The sequence below is a fragment of the Megalobrama amblycephala genome, linkage group LG3, assembly GCF_018812025.1.
Source record: "Megalobrama amblycephala isolate DHTTF-2021 linkage group LG3, ASM1881202v1, whole genome shotgun sequence".
Lineage (NCBI taxonomy): Eukaryota > Metazoa > Chordata > Actinopteri > Cypriniformes > Xenocyprididae > Megalobrama > Megalobrama amblycephala.
The window spans coordinates 57970459-57986941 of NC_063046.1; the positions used below are offsets into that span (position 1 = coordinate 57970459).

Genomic DNA, 16483 nt, shown 5'->3' on the forward strand with positions numbered 1-16483 from the left:
TATAATTTTAGTGTTGCTGAATTTAATAATAAATCTATAAGTTTAAAATGAATGTCTCAGCCTATTGGAAACATTACATTTTAATGCAATATATGTGGCTTCTTTGAACATAAAATGCATTTAATAGTTTTATTGATCGTTTTTAAATCTATTTATTAATTTAATCAGTTATTAATTTAGTAATGTCTGGATTCTTTTCACCTTTAGCCACATATAGGTTAGTGTTGGTAAGTTTCCAGTTAAATGCGTCATGGTTCCTTGCTTTGCTTGCAACAAAATGAAGTTAAAAAACGATGTTGCGCAGGAAACCACATCAATCACATGACACCTTTTCAGAGTGGTTGACAGATGCTGCTCACACTAGAGGAATAGAGCATTCAATGAGAGAAATGAGAGGCTTATACTGTTTAGTGCTTTGGATATTTTCCTACACAATATGGACTGGAGAAGGTGAGTGTCAATTTCAACTCCCAATTAGGGAGCTGTTTACACTATTGTGATTTACTAGCATGTAATGCTGGGTAGATTACTTACAAGTAGTCGGTTACTGATTCCAAATTAAATGACAAAAATTGTAGTTAGTAACATAAATCATTACATTACATATTTAAGGTAATATTTTTGATTTTACTTTTTGATTTTGATTACTCCTCTGGGGGCTTATTTCAAGTAAATATATGAGGTCAAATGTAGGTCAGCTGACAGAAGGAATTCCTGCATTGCATGTAAATATGACGTGTACAAAAAATTTGTACATTTTAATGTGTTTGAAAGACAAAAGCCTTCCAGATACAGTCATACATTTGTTAAATGAATGAGTGATAATTCAGATAATGTGCACTGCAAAAAAAAATATGCTTTTGTTGCTTAGATTTTTTTTTTGTAATATATAATATCTAAAAATTCTTAAATCAAGAAGCATTTAAAATTATTGTCTTGTTTTCAGAAAAAAATAAGTCAAAATTAAATGAGTTTTTAACTCAAAATAATCTTATTTCAAACCGAAAATAAGATTATTTTGCTTATCTCATTGTCAGATTTTTTTGTAAAAAAAAAAACAAAACAAAAAAAAAACATTTTTTTCTGAAAACAAGACAATAATTTTTAATTGTCTAGAAATTTTTTTTTTTTTTTTTTTTTAGATATTTGGACTAGAAACAAAACAAAAAATCTAAGTAAGAAAAGCATTTTTTTTTGCCGTGTTTATCAGAAGCTGAAAACATTCCGAAAATGATTTCTGTAAATGCAGTGATAATTTACTGGCATTGTGAGAATAACATGTCATCATGTAATCAATAAAAAGGTAACTGAAGTCTGATTGTAAGTATTTTAATACGTATAATAATATAATATAATTTACAAGAATCTGATTATGTAATCCATATTAAATGTTCAGTTCAGTAAAAATCAGTTACTACCCAGCACTGCTAGCATGAGTATTTTTATAAATCTTTGTGAAAATGTGTTTGAATTTTAAAAGGTTTGGGTTTTAATTTGTTACAAAGACTATTTATCACCTATGATATGACATCAGTTTCTACAGGTCAGCCTTGGTTTTGTCATGAGGTTCCAGAGAAATGTATGGAAAGGGATGAAAATGTTCCACAGTAAGTTATTTTATACCAAAATCTTTTAACAAGTGAAAAGTTTTTAAATGATTTAAACATTTTGAGAAGTGAGAAATGTATTAACAGAAACATCTTAGTTATGTATGTAAGCCTCGTTCCCTGAAGGAGGGAACGGAGATGTCACATCAGAACGTACCGATGAGACGTCAAACGTGACTGACTGAAAGGGAAGCTTGGTTGACTGTCAGGAAACATTTATAATGATTAAAGGCATAAAGTATGTTTGTTTAACAGGTGTATAGAACAGAACATGAGACAATGCAACCAATCAAGATCAAGACGTCCTACTCCAAATTACTTCTATCGAAGAATTTCCCCCTCAGAGGTAAGACTAAATATCAGTACTTCTTAAACATAATTTAACATACATACAGTATCATATATGTAAATGTATATTTGGTCACACTTTAGTTTAGGGTCCAATTCTCACAATTAACTATGACTTTTGCCTCAATAAACTCCTAATTACTGCTTATTAATAGTTAGTAAGGTAGTCATTAAGTTTAGGTATTGGGTATTAAGGGATGTAGTATATGGTCATGCAGAATAAGGCATTAATATGTGCTTTATAAGTACTAATAAACAGACAATATCCTAGTAATGTTAATAAGCAGCTAGTTAATACTGAGAATTGGACCCTAAACTAAAGTGTTACCGTATATTTATTAGCTGTTCTAAAAATATGAATGCATATTATGGCTAATGGTCTGATTGATGGTCTGATAAATGTGTAAAAACAATCACACTGTTCAGTCATAAAACAAGAAACAGAAGTTGAACTTAAAGTGTCAGACACGTTTTTGTTACAGAAAGATCAATTAGATCACACACTGGATACAGAAAAAGGATATTATATAATCAACATCACTGAAGAAGCGATACTCAAGAGCAGAAATGGGCAGGGGGGGAACAATGACACAGATTTGCTCTTGATTGTGTCTCTTCTCAATGAGACCCTCTTCAGAGTCAGCAACAGTTCAGACACAGAGGTACTTTGTCTGTCCTTCAAAGCATTGTTTATTTGTCATATTAATTGTGAGCTTATCTTCTCTGGGGTACATCTGCATTTCATAACACTGTGGCTTCTTCTTCGGATCATTTTGTCATTGTGGCGTTGACAGAAGGGAAATGACCCAAATGAGTCAGACCCAGTTTTACAGGGGCAAAGCGTGTTGGGAGTTTGGCTTGGTGCAAAAGAAGTTCAAAACCTTTCTCAGCCTGTTCAGCTCAGATTCAGAAATAGCAAAAAGGTGAGATGCTTTCATATCACACCATAATTCAGTTGTAAAAATATACCTTGGCCTTGTGGCTGTTATTTATCAACTGCTAATTTTCACTTCTGTAAAAGTGCAACTTCATTATTGCAGAATGAAAGTGGAATCTGTGTCTTCTGGCATCTCGATAAAAACGGCAGAGGTCAGTATGATCTTCACACCATCTTTAGAGAGAAAAATTAATTATTAGATTAAATGAAGCATGAAACCTCTCTAGGTCAGTCTCACAAGCAGTGCAATTTGTGTGTGTGTGTGTGTGTGTGTATTTTATTTGAAATTGTTACTAATAAACTTTTAAGAAATCATTTTTCACACCTCAGGCTCAAAGTAACAGGACGGATATAGCCCCGTACATTAGTGTCAACAAATATGGGTTGTTAAATTATTACACCTATCCACAAAATGTGGTCTACTACCAATAGTAATTTATGGTTACTAACTTTAAGCCTAACTAAATGCGCTACATTATTTCAACCACGTCGCAGTAAATTTAGAATTAATTTAAACATTTTAATTATTTTAGGATCACTCAGTTTGTTGTGCCTCATATTAAATCACACATGTTTGATGTCAACCCTGTTACATTCAAAATGCTTTAGGCTTGAATGTTACAAGATTGAAGATCAAGTAAGTTGTTCTGTGAGAGAATAGCAGTTGATGGAACAAAACTCAAGTCTTTTGAGGGTTTTTGCCAGAAAAGGAAGGGCATAGTCTGCCACATTCAACCACTGTTGAAAGTGTTGTTTTTCTGAGTAATAAGGTTAAAGTTTTTGAAAGCTGACCCTGACAAATGATTTTCCCAGTCAACTGGTAGTCATTCTTTAAAGCCATTAGTCGCACCTTTATGTAATTAATTTAATTACTTAAATATACTGTATACTGGAGGCTCATTATTATACTAAACCATAATATTGAGCTTTTAAAATATAAAAGCACATGCATGGCACTATACACATGGCACTTAGAGCATGGCACTAGCAATGCCAAGGTCATGGGTTCGATCCCAGGGATTGCACATACTCAGATGTAATGTATAGTATAATGCAATGTAAGTCGCTTTGGATAAAAGCGTCTGCCAAATGCATAAATGTAAATGCATTTGGCATTTACATTTATAGGTAAAATAACTGGAAGCCAATGCCACCAGATACCTTGTGTAACCTGTCCAGTTCTGCTCGCACCGTGACAAGCAGGATTCGAACCGGTGTTTCTGGCATGGAAGGGCCCTTGTTAGCGTCACTAACCTCTCTAAACCTCACTCCCATCCGGGTCACGGCACCAATTTTATGTATTAGACCCAATTCTGCCAATAAGAAATTTCATGCTGAGGACAACAATTCAGGATCAGTTCACCTCCATTTATTGGCTCTGGAAAAACATGGGACACTTCAGGAAGTGTCAGGATGCACATGTTGTCGTTTTAACCCGTGGACTAAAAAAACAACCTGCGGCAACATTGTGAAAGTTGTCCATTTCCACAGGAAAACCAAACTTGGCTACACTGGCTGCATCAGAAAACTAAACGAAGCTGACTTACTGCCTCGCTGCCTTACAGGCAAAACAAGTTCTGTCATTAATTACTAACCCTCATGTCGTTCCACCCCTGTAAGACCTTCGTTCATCTTCAGAACCAGTGTTAATTTTGACAGCAAATTTTGATTTAGTTTTAGTCATAGTCTTTTGACTAAAATGCCATTTAGTTTTAGTCATATTTTAGTCATCGGAAATTGTTTTAGTTTTAGTCTATAGTTTTAGTCGACTAAATATCAAAAGATTTTAGTCGACTAAATCAACAGTAGATTTAGTGAATTAAAATCTAATTTAGTTAAATTGTAATGCATTAACTAAGCATTTCTCTAACAATACACAGATCCAATACACTGATATACATCTGATATTCTCCAAACTGTTTCTGTTCACTTAAGACAACCAACTGTACTTTACTCGCCATAGCTAGTTAAAAGTTTTAGTAATATTTGGTGTTTATGTTTTTTAGTTTTTGCTTTTAAATGTCTATATAGTTTTATTTATTTATTTTTTTTTTATTTTTTTTGTTAGTGTAATACATGAGGTTAAGCTAAAGCTTGGAAACTAGATGAAAGAAAATAAGTTTACATTTTTATATATAGGCTATATTTTTTTTTTATTTCAGTTAACGTTTATTTCAAGTAATGAAGATTTTTTTATGGTTTTAGTTAACTATAATAACCCTTATACTTGTAAAATATATTGAATAATGTGTCAAATAATATTCTTAGTCTTTCCTTGCTATGACAGAAGATACAGTAGTTTACTGTGAATTAAATATAAATTCAATTAAATACAGTTTATTATGTAAACAAAATGACAATAATGACCAGGAAAAAATAATTTTAAACCATACTGAAATACACCGTGACTCTTATTCTGAAATGTCTGCAGTCTGCACTGTAGCAGGCTGCTCATGAGGGAGATATGCATTCTTACATCCGTCTAAAACATACTATAATATAAACATCGTGTAGTAAAAATTGTGATAATTCATCAGCATTAGCTTATAAGCAATCGCTTGGCATAAACGTGCGCTATTCATTAATTGCACAGCAGTCAGATGCGCTGCTGCGCGAGCCTATAGAGCGCGCAACAGCGCCGCGTTTCCCGCGGTTAGATCAGCACGTTACAATTCAAATGTGCGCATCTTCCACACAGCAGTCCTGACTGGATATCTTCCCAAATCGTCCCTCTCTTTCATTTTCGTCTCGTTTTTATCCGTTGACGAAAATTAGAGTATATTTTAGTTATAGTTTTAGTCATTCAAACCCCATTTTTATTTAGTCATCGTCTCGTTTTCGTCCGTGAAAAAATGTCTTTGACGAAAATTATTCGTCAACGAAATTAACACTGTTCAGAACGCAAATTAAGATATTTTTGATGAAACCCAAGAGGCATATGACTTGTCCATTGACAGTAATATAATAAACACTTCCAAGGTCCAGAAAGGTACTAAAGACATCGTTAAAACTGTCAATGTGACTGCAGTGGTTCAACCTTAACTTTATGAAGTGACGAGAATAGCTGTGCACAAACAAACAACAAAAATAACGATTTAAAAAGAGGTAAAATTGTGAGGTAAACCTCTCAGATTTCATCACAAATATCTTCATTTTTGTTCCAAAGACGAACAAAGGTCTTACAGACATGAGGGTGAGTAATTAATGACAGGATTTTCATTTTTATAATAATAGCACACATTTAACGTTAGAGCGAGCGCCCAAAGTGTTTAACTCTAGACTACTACATCATTCAAGCCATGTCTGAGGTCGATGAATGATAGGCGAACGTTTAGATTTGCTGTAAGATATAATTACTACATGGTCAGCCATATCAACAATCTGTCCGTCATGGACTGCATGATTTTGCCACATCATATGGATATTTTTTTTTTATCTGCATCCAACTGACCAATTATAATTTGGTCGACCAAGCCTCCTCTCGCCAACTAATGTTTGGTTGACTATTAGGAGGCAGCCCTAAATAGAGATGTTTCACTTTGTGTTAGCCTGAGGTTGAGAGGAAAGATGGTGTGATGGCAAGATGATAAAGTGTATTATCTGTAGCATCTGCAACCTCACTGTTTCCTGAGAATGACCTATTTACTGTATTTTGTCATTATGAGAGTAAAAAGCTAATGTCGTTATTTACAGACAGTTCTCATTTGAAAAGATGTTTTTTGCATTGACTTAGTGTACATGCAATGTGTGTGTGTGTGTCTTTCAGGTAACTGGAGTACAGATGGCTGTGAGACTCGCATTGAAAACGGAGACTTTGTGTGCAGTTGTAATCATCTGAGCTTTTTTGCAGTGCTCATTGTAAGTGCATTTGTCACCTTTTTTGGTTTTAATAGATTAAACTCCTCTGTTTATGACTCATTTGAATGCACTCTTTTGTCCTCAATGTTTCTGAAAGAGTCCTCAAATTCCTGAAGAATCCCATATTGTCCGTCTCAACTACATTTCATATGTCGGCTCTGCCTTTTCAATAGCATTTACAGCCCTTATGATTGTCATGTTTCTGTGCCAACGGTAAGCTTATTATTACATCAGATCAGAATGAGATGTTCTGTGGTACAGATATAAGTAGATAACATCTCTCATCATCCTCCCAACAGAAAGAAGCAATGTGAGCATGCAGTCTTCATTCATGTGCAGCTCTCAGGTTCCTTATTCTTGCTGCACATCTCGTTCTTGAGCAGTGTGTGGTTTTCAGGGCAGAGCCTCACTGACTTGGTGTGTCAGGGTCTCGGACTTCTCCTGCACTGGTGCCTTTTAGCCACCTTCACCTGGACAGCCGTTGAGGGCTTCCACCTGTACCTGCTGCTGGTGCGGGTCTTCAACATCTACATCAAGAGATACATGCTTAAACTAAGTCTTGTGGGATGGGGTGAGTTCAAATTCACATTCTGAAGTCAATATCCACTACTCCCACATTACTCATGGGCCCTGTGAGTTCAAGTAAATGAATCCAGTCATAATAATGGAATTTACTGTTTAACACGGAATGTTACAGAGAGTCACTTCCAAAGCATTCCTCCTTTATATTTGAGAAAAACTATACACACAAAAACTCATAAGATCTTCCCTACAACCTGCCAAACTGACAGAAATGTATTACTATTGTACACTAGAATTATATTTGATTTTGATTACATTTTAAATGATTAATTAAAGGATTAGTTCACTTTAAAATGAAAATTACCCCAATCTTTACTCACCCTCAATCCATCCTAGGTATGTATGACTTTCTTCTTTCTGATGAACACAATCTGAGATATATTATCCTGACACATCCAAGCCTTATAATGGCAGTGAACTGGACCAACGAGTTTGAGCTAAAGAAAGTGCTTCCATCCATAATAAACGTACTCCACATGACTCCGGCGGTTAATAAAGTCCTTTTGAAGCGAAATGATGCATTTGTGTATGAAAAATATCCATATTTAACAAGTTATCAAGTTAAATATCTAGCTTCCGTATTCAACTTACAACAAAAGTGTAAAACTCTCTTTTTTTGTAAGTTAAATATGGATATTTCTCTTACACAAACACATCGCTTTGCTTCAGAAGGCCAGAAGGCTAGTCATGTGAAGTACGTTTATGATGGATGGATGCACTTTTTTTGAGCTCGTTGGTCCCGTTCACTGTCATTATAAAGCTTGGATGCGTCAGGATATTTATTAATATATTTCAGATTGTGTTCATCAGAAAGAAGAAAGTCAAATACATCTAGGATGGCCTGAGGGTGAGTAAAGATTGGGGTAATTTTCATTTGAAAGTGAACTAATCCTTTAAAATGTTAAAGTTTTGTGCAGAATTTGATTATCATTGTTTTTAATAATAAATTGAATTAAATCATAAAACGCATAAAATTTAAAATATAAAACATTTCATAGGATGCTTACACAAAGAACTTTTGACTGGTTCATCTCGTTGTGACAATTGTGCCAACACTCAAAAAAATGATACGTTGGATTTACTTAATTTTTTTATGTCAACAGGTTCCACATAATTTGGTTATGTTGAATTTAATTAATATTATTTATTTCAGTTAACTTAAATTTATTACATACGGTTAACTCAATGCCATTTAGTTGAATCAGGTTAACATTCTTAATTTTGTCCAAAACCATTAAGTTAATTATCCTAAAATTAATATCAAACAGAAATCTAAAAAAGTAATCCAGTTTAATGGATTAGTTTATTTAGTGGATGCATTCAAGAACAATTTTCACAACTTTTACAAAATCTTTACTCTGTAAAGACTCTTATTGTTAAGTGTTAGCCTTAAGATGGGTTTATTCCATCTATGGAATGCCCAAAATAGTTGTTTTTATTATTAAACAACTTTAATTATTGTTAGATAATTGTTAGATAACCCAAGCACATGTTCACACTACACTTCACCACAATGGTAACCCCAAAATTAACATAACAGAAACTTTTAAATACCAACATAATAGAAAGTAAACATTAAAAAGTCCCTCCATTTTCTCATGTTGCTAAAAACTGCTTAAAAATAGCACTTTATTTCAACATTTACTCTCCCAGATCAGCCCCTTTGCAAAGCATGATGGGAAGTGAAAGTCCTGTTTGATTGAGTCCTGCTTGAGTTTACTTGATTGAAACATGTTATTTTAATATGAAAACAATAAGTTAAGTCAAAACGTAATCGTTTTAAGTCAGTTTAACATGAAGCAATTAAATTTGAACCAGAAACCTAATACAATGGTGTTGAATCAAAATAAGTTGTTTAAATAAATTGAACTGCATCAACAAATCATTTTTTTGAATGAATGTAGTTTACAAACAATGATTAAAAAACACTTTGAATTAAATATAATATTTTTGTTTGATATTTACCAATCCGATGGCCGAAATCCACCCAAAACCCTCATGTCATGTTGTAAGACTCTTTCTTATTTGGCACACAAAAAGAGATGGTTACACAGCAAAATCCCCAGAGTTAAATAAACTCTGCTTAGATTACATATGGTCCCTCTCTAAATAGTGTTAAAGTAACACTGAAGTAGATTTAAAGTTAATGAGATAATTAAGTGATTAAGTTATGATTGAGCATTAGTGATGAACACCTGCTGTTAACAAGCATAATCACTGAAGAGAAACACAATAACTATTACTGACTTACAGCCACAGCCTTAGATGAAATCAACTGAAGATAAAAGACATTAAATCTCTCAAGATCTCATTAAACAACTCCACAAACAGCATATTATCTCATTAACTTTAACTCTGCTTCAGTGTTATTTTAGAGAGGGACTCTGAGCATATGTTCTCTGAGCAGAGTTGATTTAACTCTGGGGATTTTGCTGTGTAGCAGAATGCCCATGCTGCTCTTTTCCATATAATGACACTGAAAAGACTGTGTTTTGGTTGATTGGATCACAAGTGGACAACGCTAAATACAGGTGTAAACTGGGGGTAAAACGCTTCTCGACTTTTGACCATTTCCAGAGGTAGTTGAAAACGCATTCGTCCAGATTGCTTTTGTAGTGTAGATGCTCAGGTGTACAAACAGCCACAAAACACCATCTACTCTCCGTCTACTGACCTAACGCATAAACATTATGGGAAGCACGCTAGCCAGATGGGATTTAAAGTTTGTCAGCTGAAGACCCAAGATTGGTTTGAAGACGAAAAAACTTAACAAGCACAGTCTTTTCAAGTAATCAGGACAGAAGTGGTTGAAAGTGGACAAAAGAGATGGATTAAAACACCAGGTGTAAACCAGGTGTCTCCCTCGTCTACTTGTGATTCGATCGACCAAAACGCAGGTGGAAACAGGGCCTAACAGACATGAGGATGAGGATGAGTAAGGATGAGTAAATGTTTGTGAATGTTTGGGTGAACTGACCTTTAAAGAACACTTACAGTTAAATTAAATGTGTATTATAAGATCTATTTACTGTATTAATCTTTTCCTGTAGGTGTTCCCACGTTTATAGTGATGATATGCGGAGTGACTAAACCGTATGGCAAATATCCCTTTCAAAAGGATAAAGACAACTCAACACCCACACCTCTGTAAGTTCAATCTATTCAAATTACACTGCAGTTTTACTTCTCCATCATCTCTCAAGCCTGTGTTTTCATTGGGTTCTTATCATCTAGATGCTGGGTGACCAAACAGACAGTGAGCTACATTACAGTGAACGGTTATCTCGGGCTGGTGCTGCTCTTTAACATGGCTATGCTGGTGGTGGTGCTGGTTAAGATGCGTCAGTTAAGAACACAGGCTCTTCAGATTAAAGACCATCAGAGGAGAGCATGGAAAGACTGGGCGTCTCTACTCGGCCTCAGCTGTGTTCTAGGAGTGCCCTGGGTACTGGCCTTCTCCACCCATGGCCCGTTGAGTCTCACTTCGCTCTATGTTTTCACCATTCTCAACAGTTTTCAGGGTAAGAACTTGTTGCAACTTTCATTGAAACAAAAGCATGTGTTAAAGGGTTAGCTCCCAAAAATTAAAAAATTCTGTCATTAATTTCTCGCCCTCAAGCCATTCCAAATCAATAAGACTTTTGTTCATCTTCGGAACACAAATGAAGATGTTTTTGATGAAATCTGAGAGCTTTCTGTCCCTCCAGTGACAGCCTACGCAACACTTTCAAGCCCCAGAAAGATAAAACATCATTAAAGGATTAGTTCACTTTCAAATAAAAATTTCCTGATAATTTACTCACCCCCATGTCATCCAAGATGTTCATGTCCTTCTTTCTTCAGTCGAAATGAAATTAAGGTTTTTGATGAAAACATTCCAGGATTTTTCTCCATATAGTGGACTTCAATGGAGCCCAAACTTGCACTGGCATATTGTATATGACAATTTAGTTCAAACTTTGACCTGTGGAGGGCAGTAATACAATTAGCAGTGTCTACAATTCAAATAGAGAAGAAGAAGAGAGCTAGTTCAAGATGAGCATTTATGCTTAAAATGTATACAATTTTTAATTTTTAGAAAATGAGTCATAGTTTCTCTAGATAAGACCCTTATTCTTTGTCTGGGATCGTGTAGATCGCTTTAAAGCTGCACTGAAACTGCAACCATTTGAACTTCATTGAAGTCCACTATATGGAGAAAAATCCTGGAATGTTTTCATCAAAAACCTTAATTTCTTTTCGACTGAAGAAAGAAGGACATGAACATCTTTGATGACATGGGGGTGAGTAAATTATCAGGAAATTTTAATTTGAAAGTGAACTAATCCTTTAAAGTAATCCACGTGACAGTGCTTTGTTTGCACAAAAAAAAACGTTTATGTACAAGATGTGAATTTCCAATGCGCGTTCATGTAGCAACACCCGCTCTCGCGTCAACTCAACACACATCGTGAACGCGGGTAGTAGATTCATATTTTGTAAATAAAGTAGTAAATTAGGTTGTTTTGCACAAACAAAGCACTTGTGTCGCTTCATAAAACTGAGGTTAAACCACTGGAGTCACTTTAATGATGTATTTACTATCTTTCTGTGGCTTGAAAGTGTTAGTTGCGTAGGTTGTCAATGAAGGGGCAGAAAGCTCTCAGATTTCATTAAAAATATCTTAAGAATATTTTTTTTTGTGGCATTCAGCGTGAGATTCACGCAGTTGACACTGTTCTCATGCAACATGTTCATTTTCTCACAGTGGTGTTCTCTTTGTCGACCAAAGACAACACTGACAACACGCTCACAGACAAGACTTACTGAAATGAATCAGTTTCAACCGCAGAAAGATATTAGTAAAACAGCTTGTGAGCAATGTCACGTAGCATCACATTTATCTCAGAAGTGTCCAGAAGCATTTTGCAAAATAATAAAAAATACATGAATATTACATATTCATTATATTTTACTTACTTATCCTATATAATTAAAAAGTTATTATTTAAAAATGGTCTTATATACAATGGTATACAAATCAGATGTTAATTTCAACCTTTAATAACAGGGTTCCCTATATAGTTTACCAACATCAGCTGAGAAAGTTCGGTTTTTCCTTGTACCGCATTTAACTTTCTTAATGCATATTTTCTCAATAGAATAAGAAATATTTGACTGTCCCACATTGGTCAAAACATGCTGCCCCATTTTTAAAAACAGCCTTTTCTAAAGTGGGACGACAAAGATTGCTTCTAATAGAAAATATTCTTAACACATTTAAACAATATTATTGCAACATTTGATGTAGAAATACATAAAAAAATTAATTCCATATCAATTTAGAACATTAAAATAGACATGATTGGTGTTGAATTCAAGCTGGGGTGTCAAGTGATTCAAATCATGTGACTTTCTGGAAATTGTGTCATAAATGGGGCCATGAAATCATCAAACAGGAAGAAGCCTACCTCTTGTGAAGTCCTCTCAAAGGTCAGAGACATTTAGACAAAATTAATGTTTAGGATATAATTCTGACTTAAATAAAACTATTTATAACAGATTTAGATGGTCTATGCGAACCAGACAAACCTTAGCTCCCCCTATTCCCTCGTTCACTATTCTCTACATTACTCCACTAATATATTTCACTTGAGGGAGTGAATGAAAACAAGTGCGTCGGAAGGGCTGCTGCTTTTGCGTAGTTTGTACTTGCTGTTTAATAATCATTTGATAGAGTAGTAATGAACTCGATAACATCACAATGGTTTCAGACACTACTACAAATGGCAGTGCCCTCAAATAGTGCCCTATTTAAGGATATAGGGGCGATTTCAGACACAGCCTTTGACCTTGGATGCAGACCTTTTAACATATTTTCTTTACAGCCATCTGTAACAGTGATGATATTTCTTAGATTTACATTTTTATATTCTATAGCATTAGCATTGTGACACCCAGGAATATACAGTTTACTCAATTTTTTGCTCAAATTGTAGTAACAACTGTATATGGCAAGATAAACCATTCATTATATTATAAATAATTAGGCTAATTATAGAAATATTTTTCATTTCCACAGCATTAAAATAAATCATATGGACCTATTTTATTATAATTTTTATTATTGTATCATATATGATTCCATGTAAAAAAAAAAAAACCAAAAAAAAAAACATAGGCTTACACTGTAAATGAAATGAACAAAATAGAATTAAATCACTAATTGCAATTATTTGTGTGACAATTAGTCGTTAGCATTTTAGTCATTTTAGTAGACTTTTTATGTTTATTTAATTGTTAATGCTAGGAAGTAACAAATCCACATTCTTCACATGTTCTTGACATGTTGACAAGTTACATTGAAAATAAAACAGCTCATACATTATTGTTTTGACCTTGTGAGGTGGACAAACAGCATGTTCTGAAGATTAAGCATCTCCTTTAACTGTCCATTTGTTGAAATAGACAAATGTAGACATTTTAAAGGCATATTTGGTACCGTTTTTGCATGAAGTGCCAGTTGTTTATTTATTTTTTTAATTTTCGGGCACTTTTTTTCCCCCTTGACATGCTCAAAAACTTTTGAAACTTTGTACACACGTTGGAATCGTCTGTCATCAGGGCTGGGCACAAGTTGTCATGGGGGGTCTTTTTCTATGGTTGTATTTGAGGGGCTCTGTAGTGCACCCCTAACCAAACTTCATACAGTTATAGATCTCATCAGGCCACATACTATTAAATTTAATATACTCCACCTAGGGGATTCATCCATTCACAACCAAACTCAGTCAGCATGAAGTCAAGACATTGAGAATGCTAAATTACCAGTGGATTTTTGATATCTCAAATGGATTTTCCGTGGCGAGGCAACAAATGTATGGTGAAAAAATGGAAACAGGAAGTGTGTTATAACTTCTGCATACACTGACTGATTTTGATGAAACTTCAGTTGTGTTTTGGTTGTAGGAGGCTGATCTCATGGATGTGACTATTGTGAGTCAAAGTTATAGCACCACTAAATGGCAGTAGGAAGCGTCACTTTCAACATGCGTTGAAATCGCCCTCTTATTTTTACCTGATTTGCTTCAATCTTTGTCAGAATAATGTCAAGAACCCGCAGATGCACACCTGTAAAAGGATTTTTGATATCTTGAATACTGTTGTCATGGCAACAAGTCAAACTTTAATATTCTTTTTGGGTGTTTTTGAGACTCTTCAAATGCTTCAAATTGCATGAAACTCAACACACATCAAAGTTGGGCAAAAGCCTTAGAAATGGGCGTGGAGGAGGGGCTCTACAGCACCACCTTTTGACTAAAGTTGGGAGTTAGTTTTACCTACAGTCACCAAACTTGGTACATATATTGATCTCATCAAGCTAGTATAGATTTTTATTTTTAATTTTTAAAATATTGAATCTTGAATTGTGATTTATGAGGACACAAATTTGTATAATGACATGGGTATCACACTGATATTATGATGTAAACATGAAATATGAGGACATTTAAAATAGCTTTAAAAACATACTAAACAATGTTTTATTAAAAATGTAAAAATGCAGACAGTTTTCTGTGATGGGTAGGTTTACACCGTGTCCTAACCAGACGCGACGCTGCGACAAGCAATAAAAAGTATCTTTTCCATCTTGATCAGAGTTTTTGTCCTAACCAGCCGCGATGGCGACACGCGAATATTTTACTTTAGAAATGGTTTCTATTTCTCTGCGACGTTGCGGCTTAAACAGCAACACAAAGTATGGCAATGATAATATCAGGTACTGTTTATGTGCTTTATTTAATGTTAAAAGCGTCTAACGTGAGTTTGAACATCGTTCTGTGTTCCCAGCTTTTTAGCTGTTTGTAGGGCACTGACAACATAGTTTTATATTTAGGTTAACTAGGTAGGTAAATATTTAGGTTAATAAAAATGTAAATAGACCTTGAGATAAATACTGGACTTCTGGACTTTCAAGCTGCAAAATATAACTTTGCACTCATGTGAAAGTGACCTATGACATGATATTCATCTAAATTTAAATCCTCTCATGGATGTGGCTATTGTGGCTTGCGGTCATAATGGCACCAGCTGCTGCAGTAAATGTAGTGTATTCAGTCGACTTTGACAAAATCCTTTTACATTCACCCAGTTAAATGCCTATTGCACAGTTGCCCTAAAGCTACCGGGGGTGGCGGAGCACCAGGGTTTGGACCCATCATCGCTGCTTGCAGCTATATTTAGATTTGTGTTTTTAGCCCTAAATGAACAGCATAAAGCAGGGGCTCTTGATGAAATATGTCTTTGGCACTAATCCAAAATGTATAATATTCCATGCATCTTGTTCTTTTCATCCTCTAGGTGTCTTTATTTCCTTGTGGTTTTTGACTCTCACATGTAAAACACGGAAAGAGAAACAAATCTCATCTAAAGGCACCATTCAGGTCAGCTACCACAGTAATGAAGATGTGACTAGATAACCAACGACTGTTTGCTGGAGATTTAAAGGAAGACCCTCCACCCTACATCAAAACTTCACTGTAGTTCTGTATTATTATACTCATTTGGGTCTTTGTAATTTTTAAACTGGGGTCTGCAGAGCCTCAGGGGACTGCAAAGGGGAATCTGCATGTAGTTTTAAGGAGTAATTATTTATTTATGTGTGTTGATCTGTTATTGTAATTCCAGAAGAGTTTGTAGCCTATTTGTATTTTTGCATCTTTTCATTGCCATTTTCACCTTTGGCTTCCTTACTGACATTTATGATACTTCTTTGTGTAAAGAACAATAAACAATATTCATTGTGAAAAATGCAAATAAATAAATCTAAAATTGTTCTAACATTGGGTCAAAAAATAACATTGATGTTACATATATTTTAGTACAATGACAAAAGTAAATTATGTTTTAGAAACATTTATTGTGTGCGTTTTATTACATATATACAGTAGGTTAAATGGGTCTTTATATTTTTGGCAGGGGGCCCATCATATTTGGTGGTCGTTGCTCTTAAAAAAAAAAAAAAAAAAGAACAATCAGAAACTTTACAGTTTTTCTCAGTTGCTTTGGTAAATTTCTCAAATCATCCTTACAATTTACCTGAATGAAACCATTACAGCATGCATACCATATTAGAGTACAGTGCACATTGCTGAAATACATACCTGTTATG

General features: G+C 34.6%; 1 protein-coding gene across 1 annotated transcript; it reads left to right on the forward strand.

Moving 5' to 3' along the window:
* The first annotated feature begins 248 nt into the window (after positions 1-248).
* Positions 249-16227, forward strand: adgrg3 (adhesion G protein-coupled receptor G3). Its single transcript, XM_048186206.1, has 12 exons — positions 249-450; positions 1535-1607; positions 1863-1953; positions 2438-2617; positions 2750-2878; positions 2996-3044; positions 6659-6750; positions 6848-6963; positions 7050-7321; positions 10383-10479; positions 10567-10853; positions 15673-16227. The coding sequence occupies exons 1-12, from the start codon at positions 294-296 to the stop codon at positions 15789-15791; spliced, it is 1662 nt and encodes a 553-aa protein (XP_048042163.1). The 5' UTR covers positions 249-293; the 3' UTR covers positions 15792-16227.
* The last annotated feature ends 256 nt before the right edge of the window (positions 16228-16483 follow it).

What these genes read in the sequence shown, in the direction of transcription:
- adgrg3 (XM_048186206.1), top strand. Translation starts at nt 294, where the DNA reads ATGTTGCGCAGGAAACCACATCAATCACATGACACCTTTTCAGAGTGG. An exon ending in GATTCAGAAATAGCAAAAAG is followed by an intron (nt 2,879 to 2,995) that starts GTGAGATGCTTT and finishes TCATTATTGCAG; the next exon opens with AATGAAAGTGGAATCTGTGT. An exon ending in GTCATGTTTCTGTGCCAACG is followed by an intron (nt 6,964 to 7,049) that starts GTAAGCTTATTA and finishes TCCTCCCAACAG; the next exon opens with AAAGAAGCAATGTGAGCATG.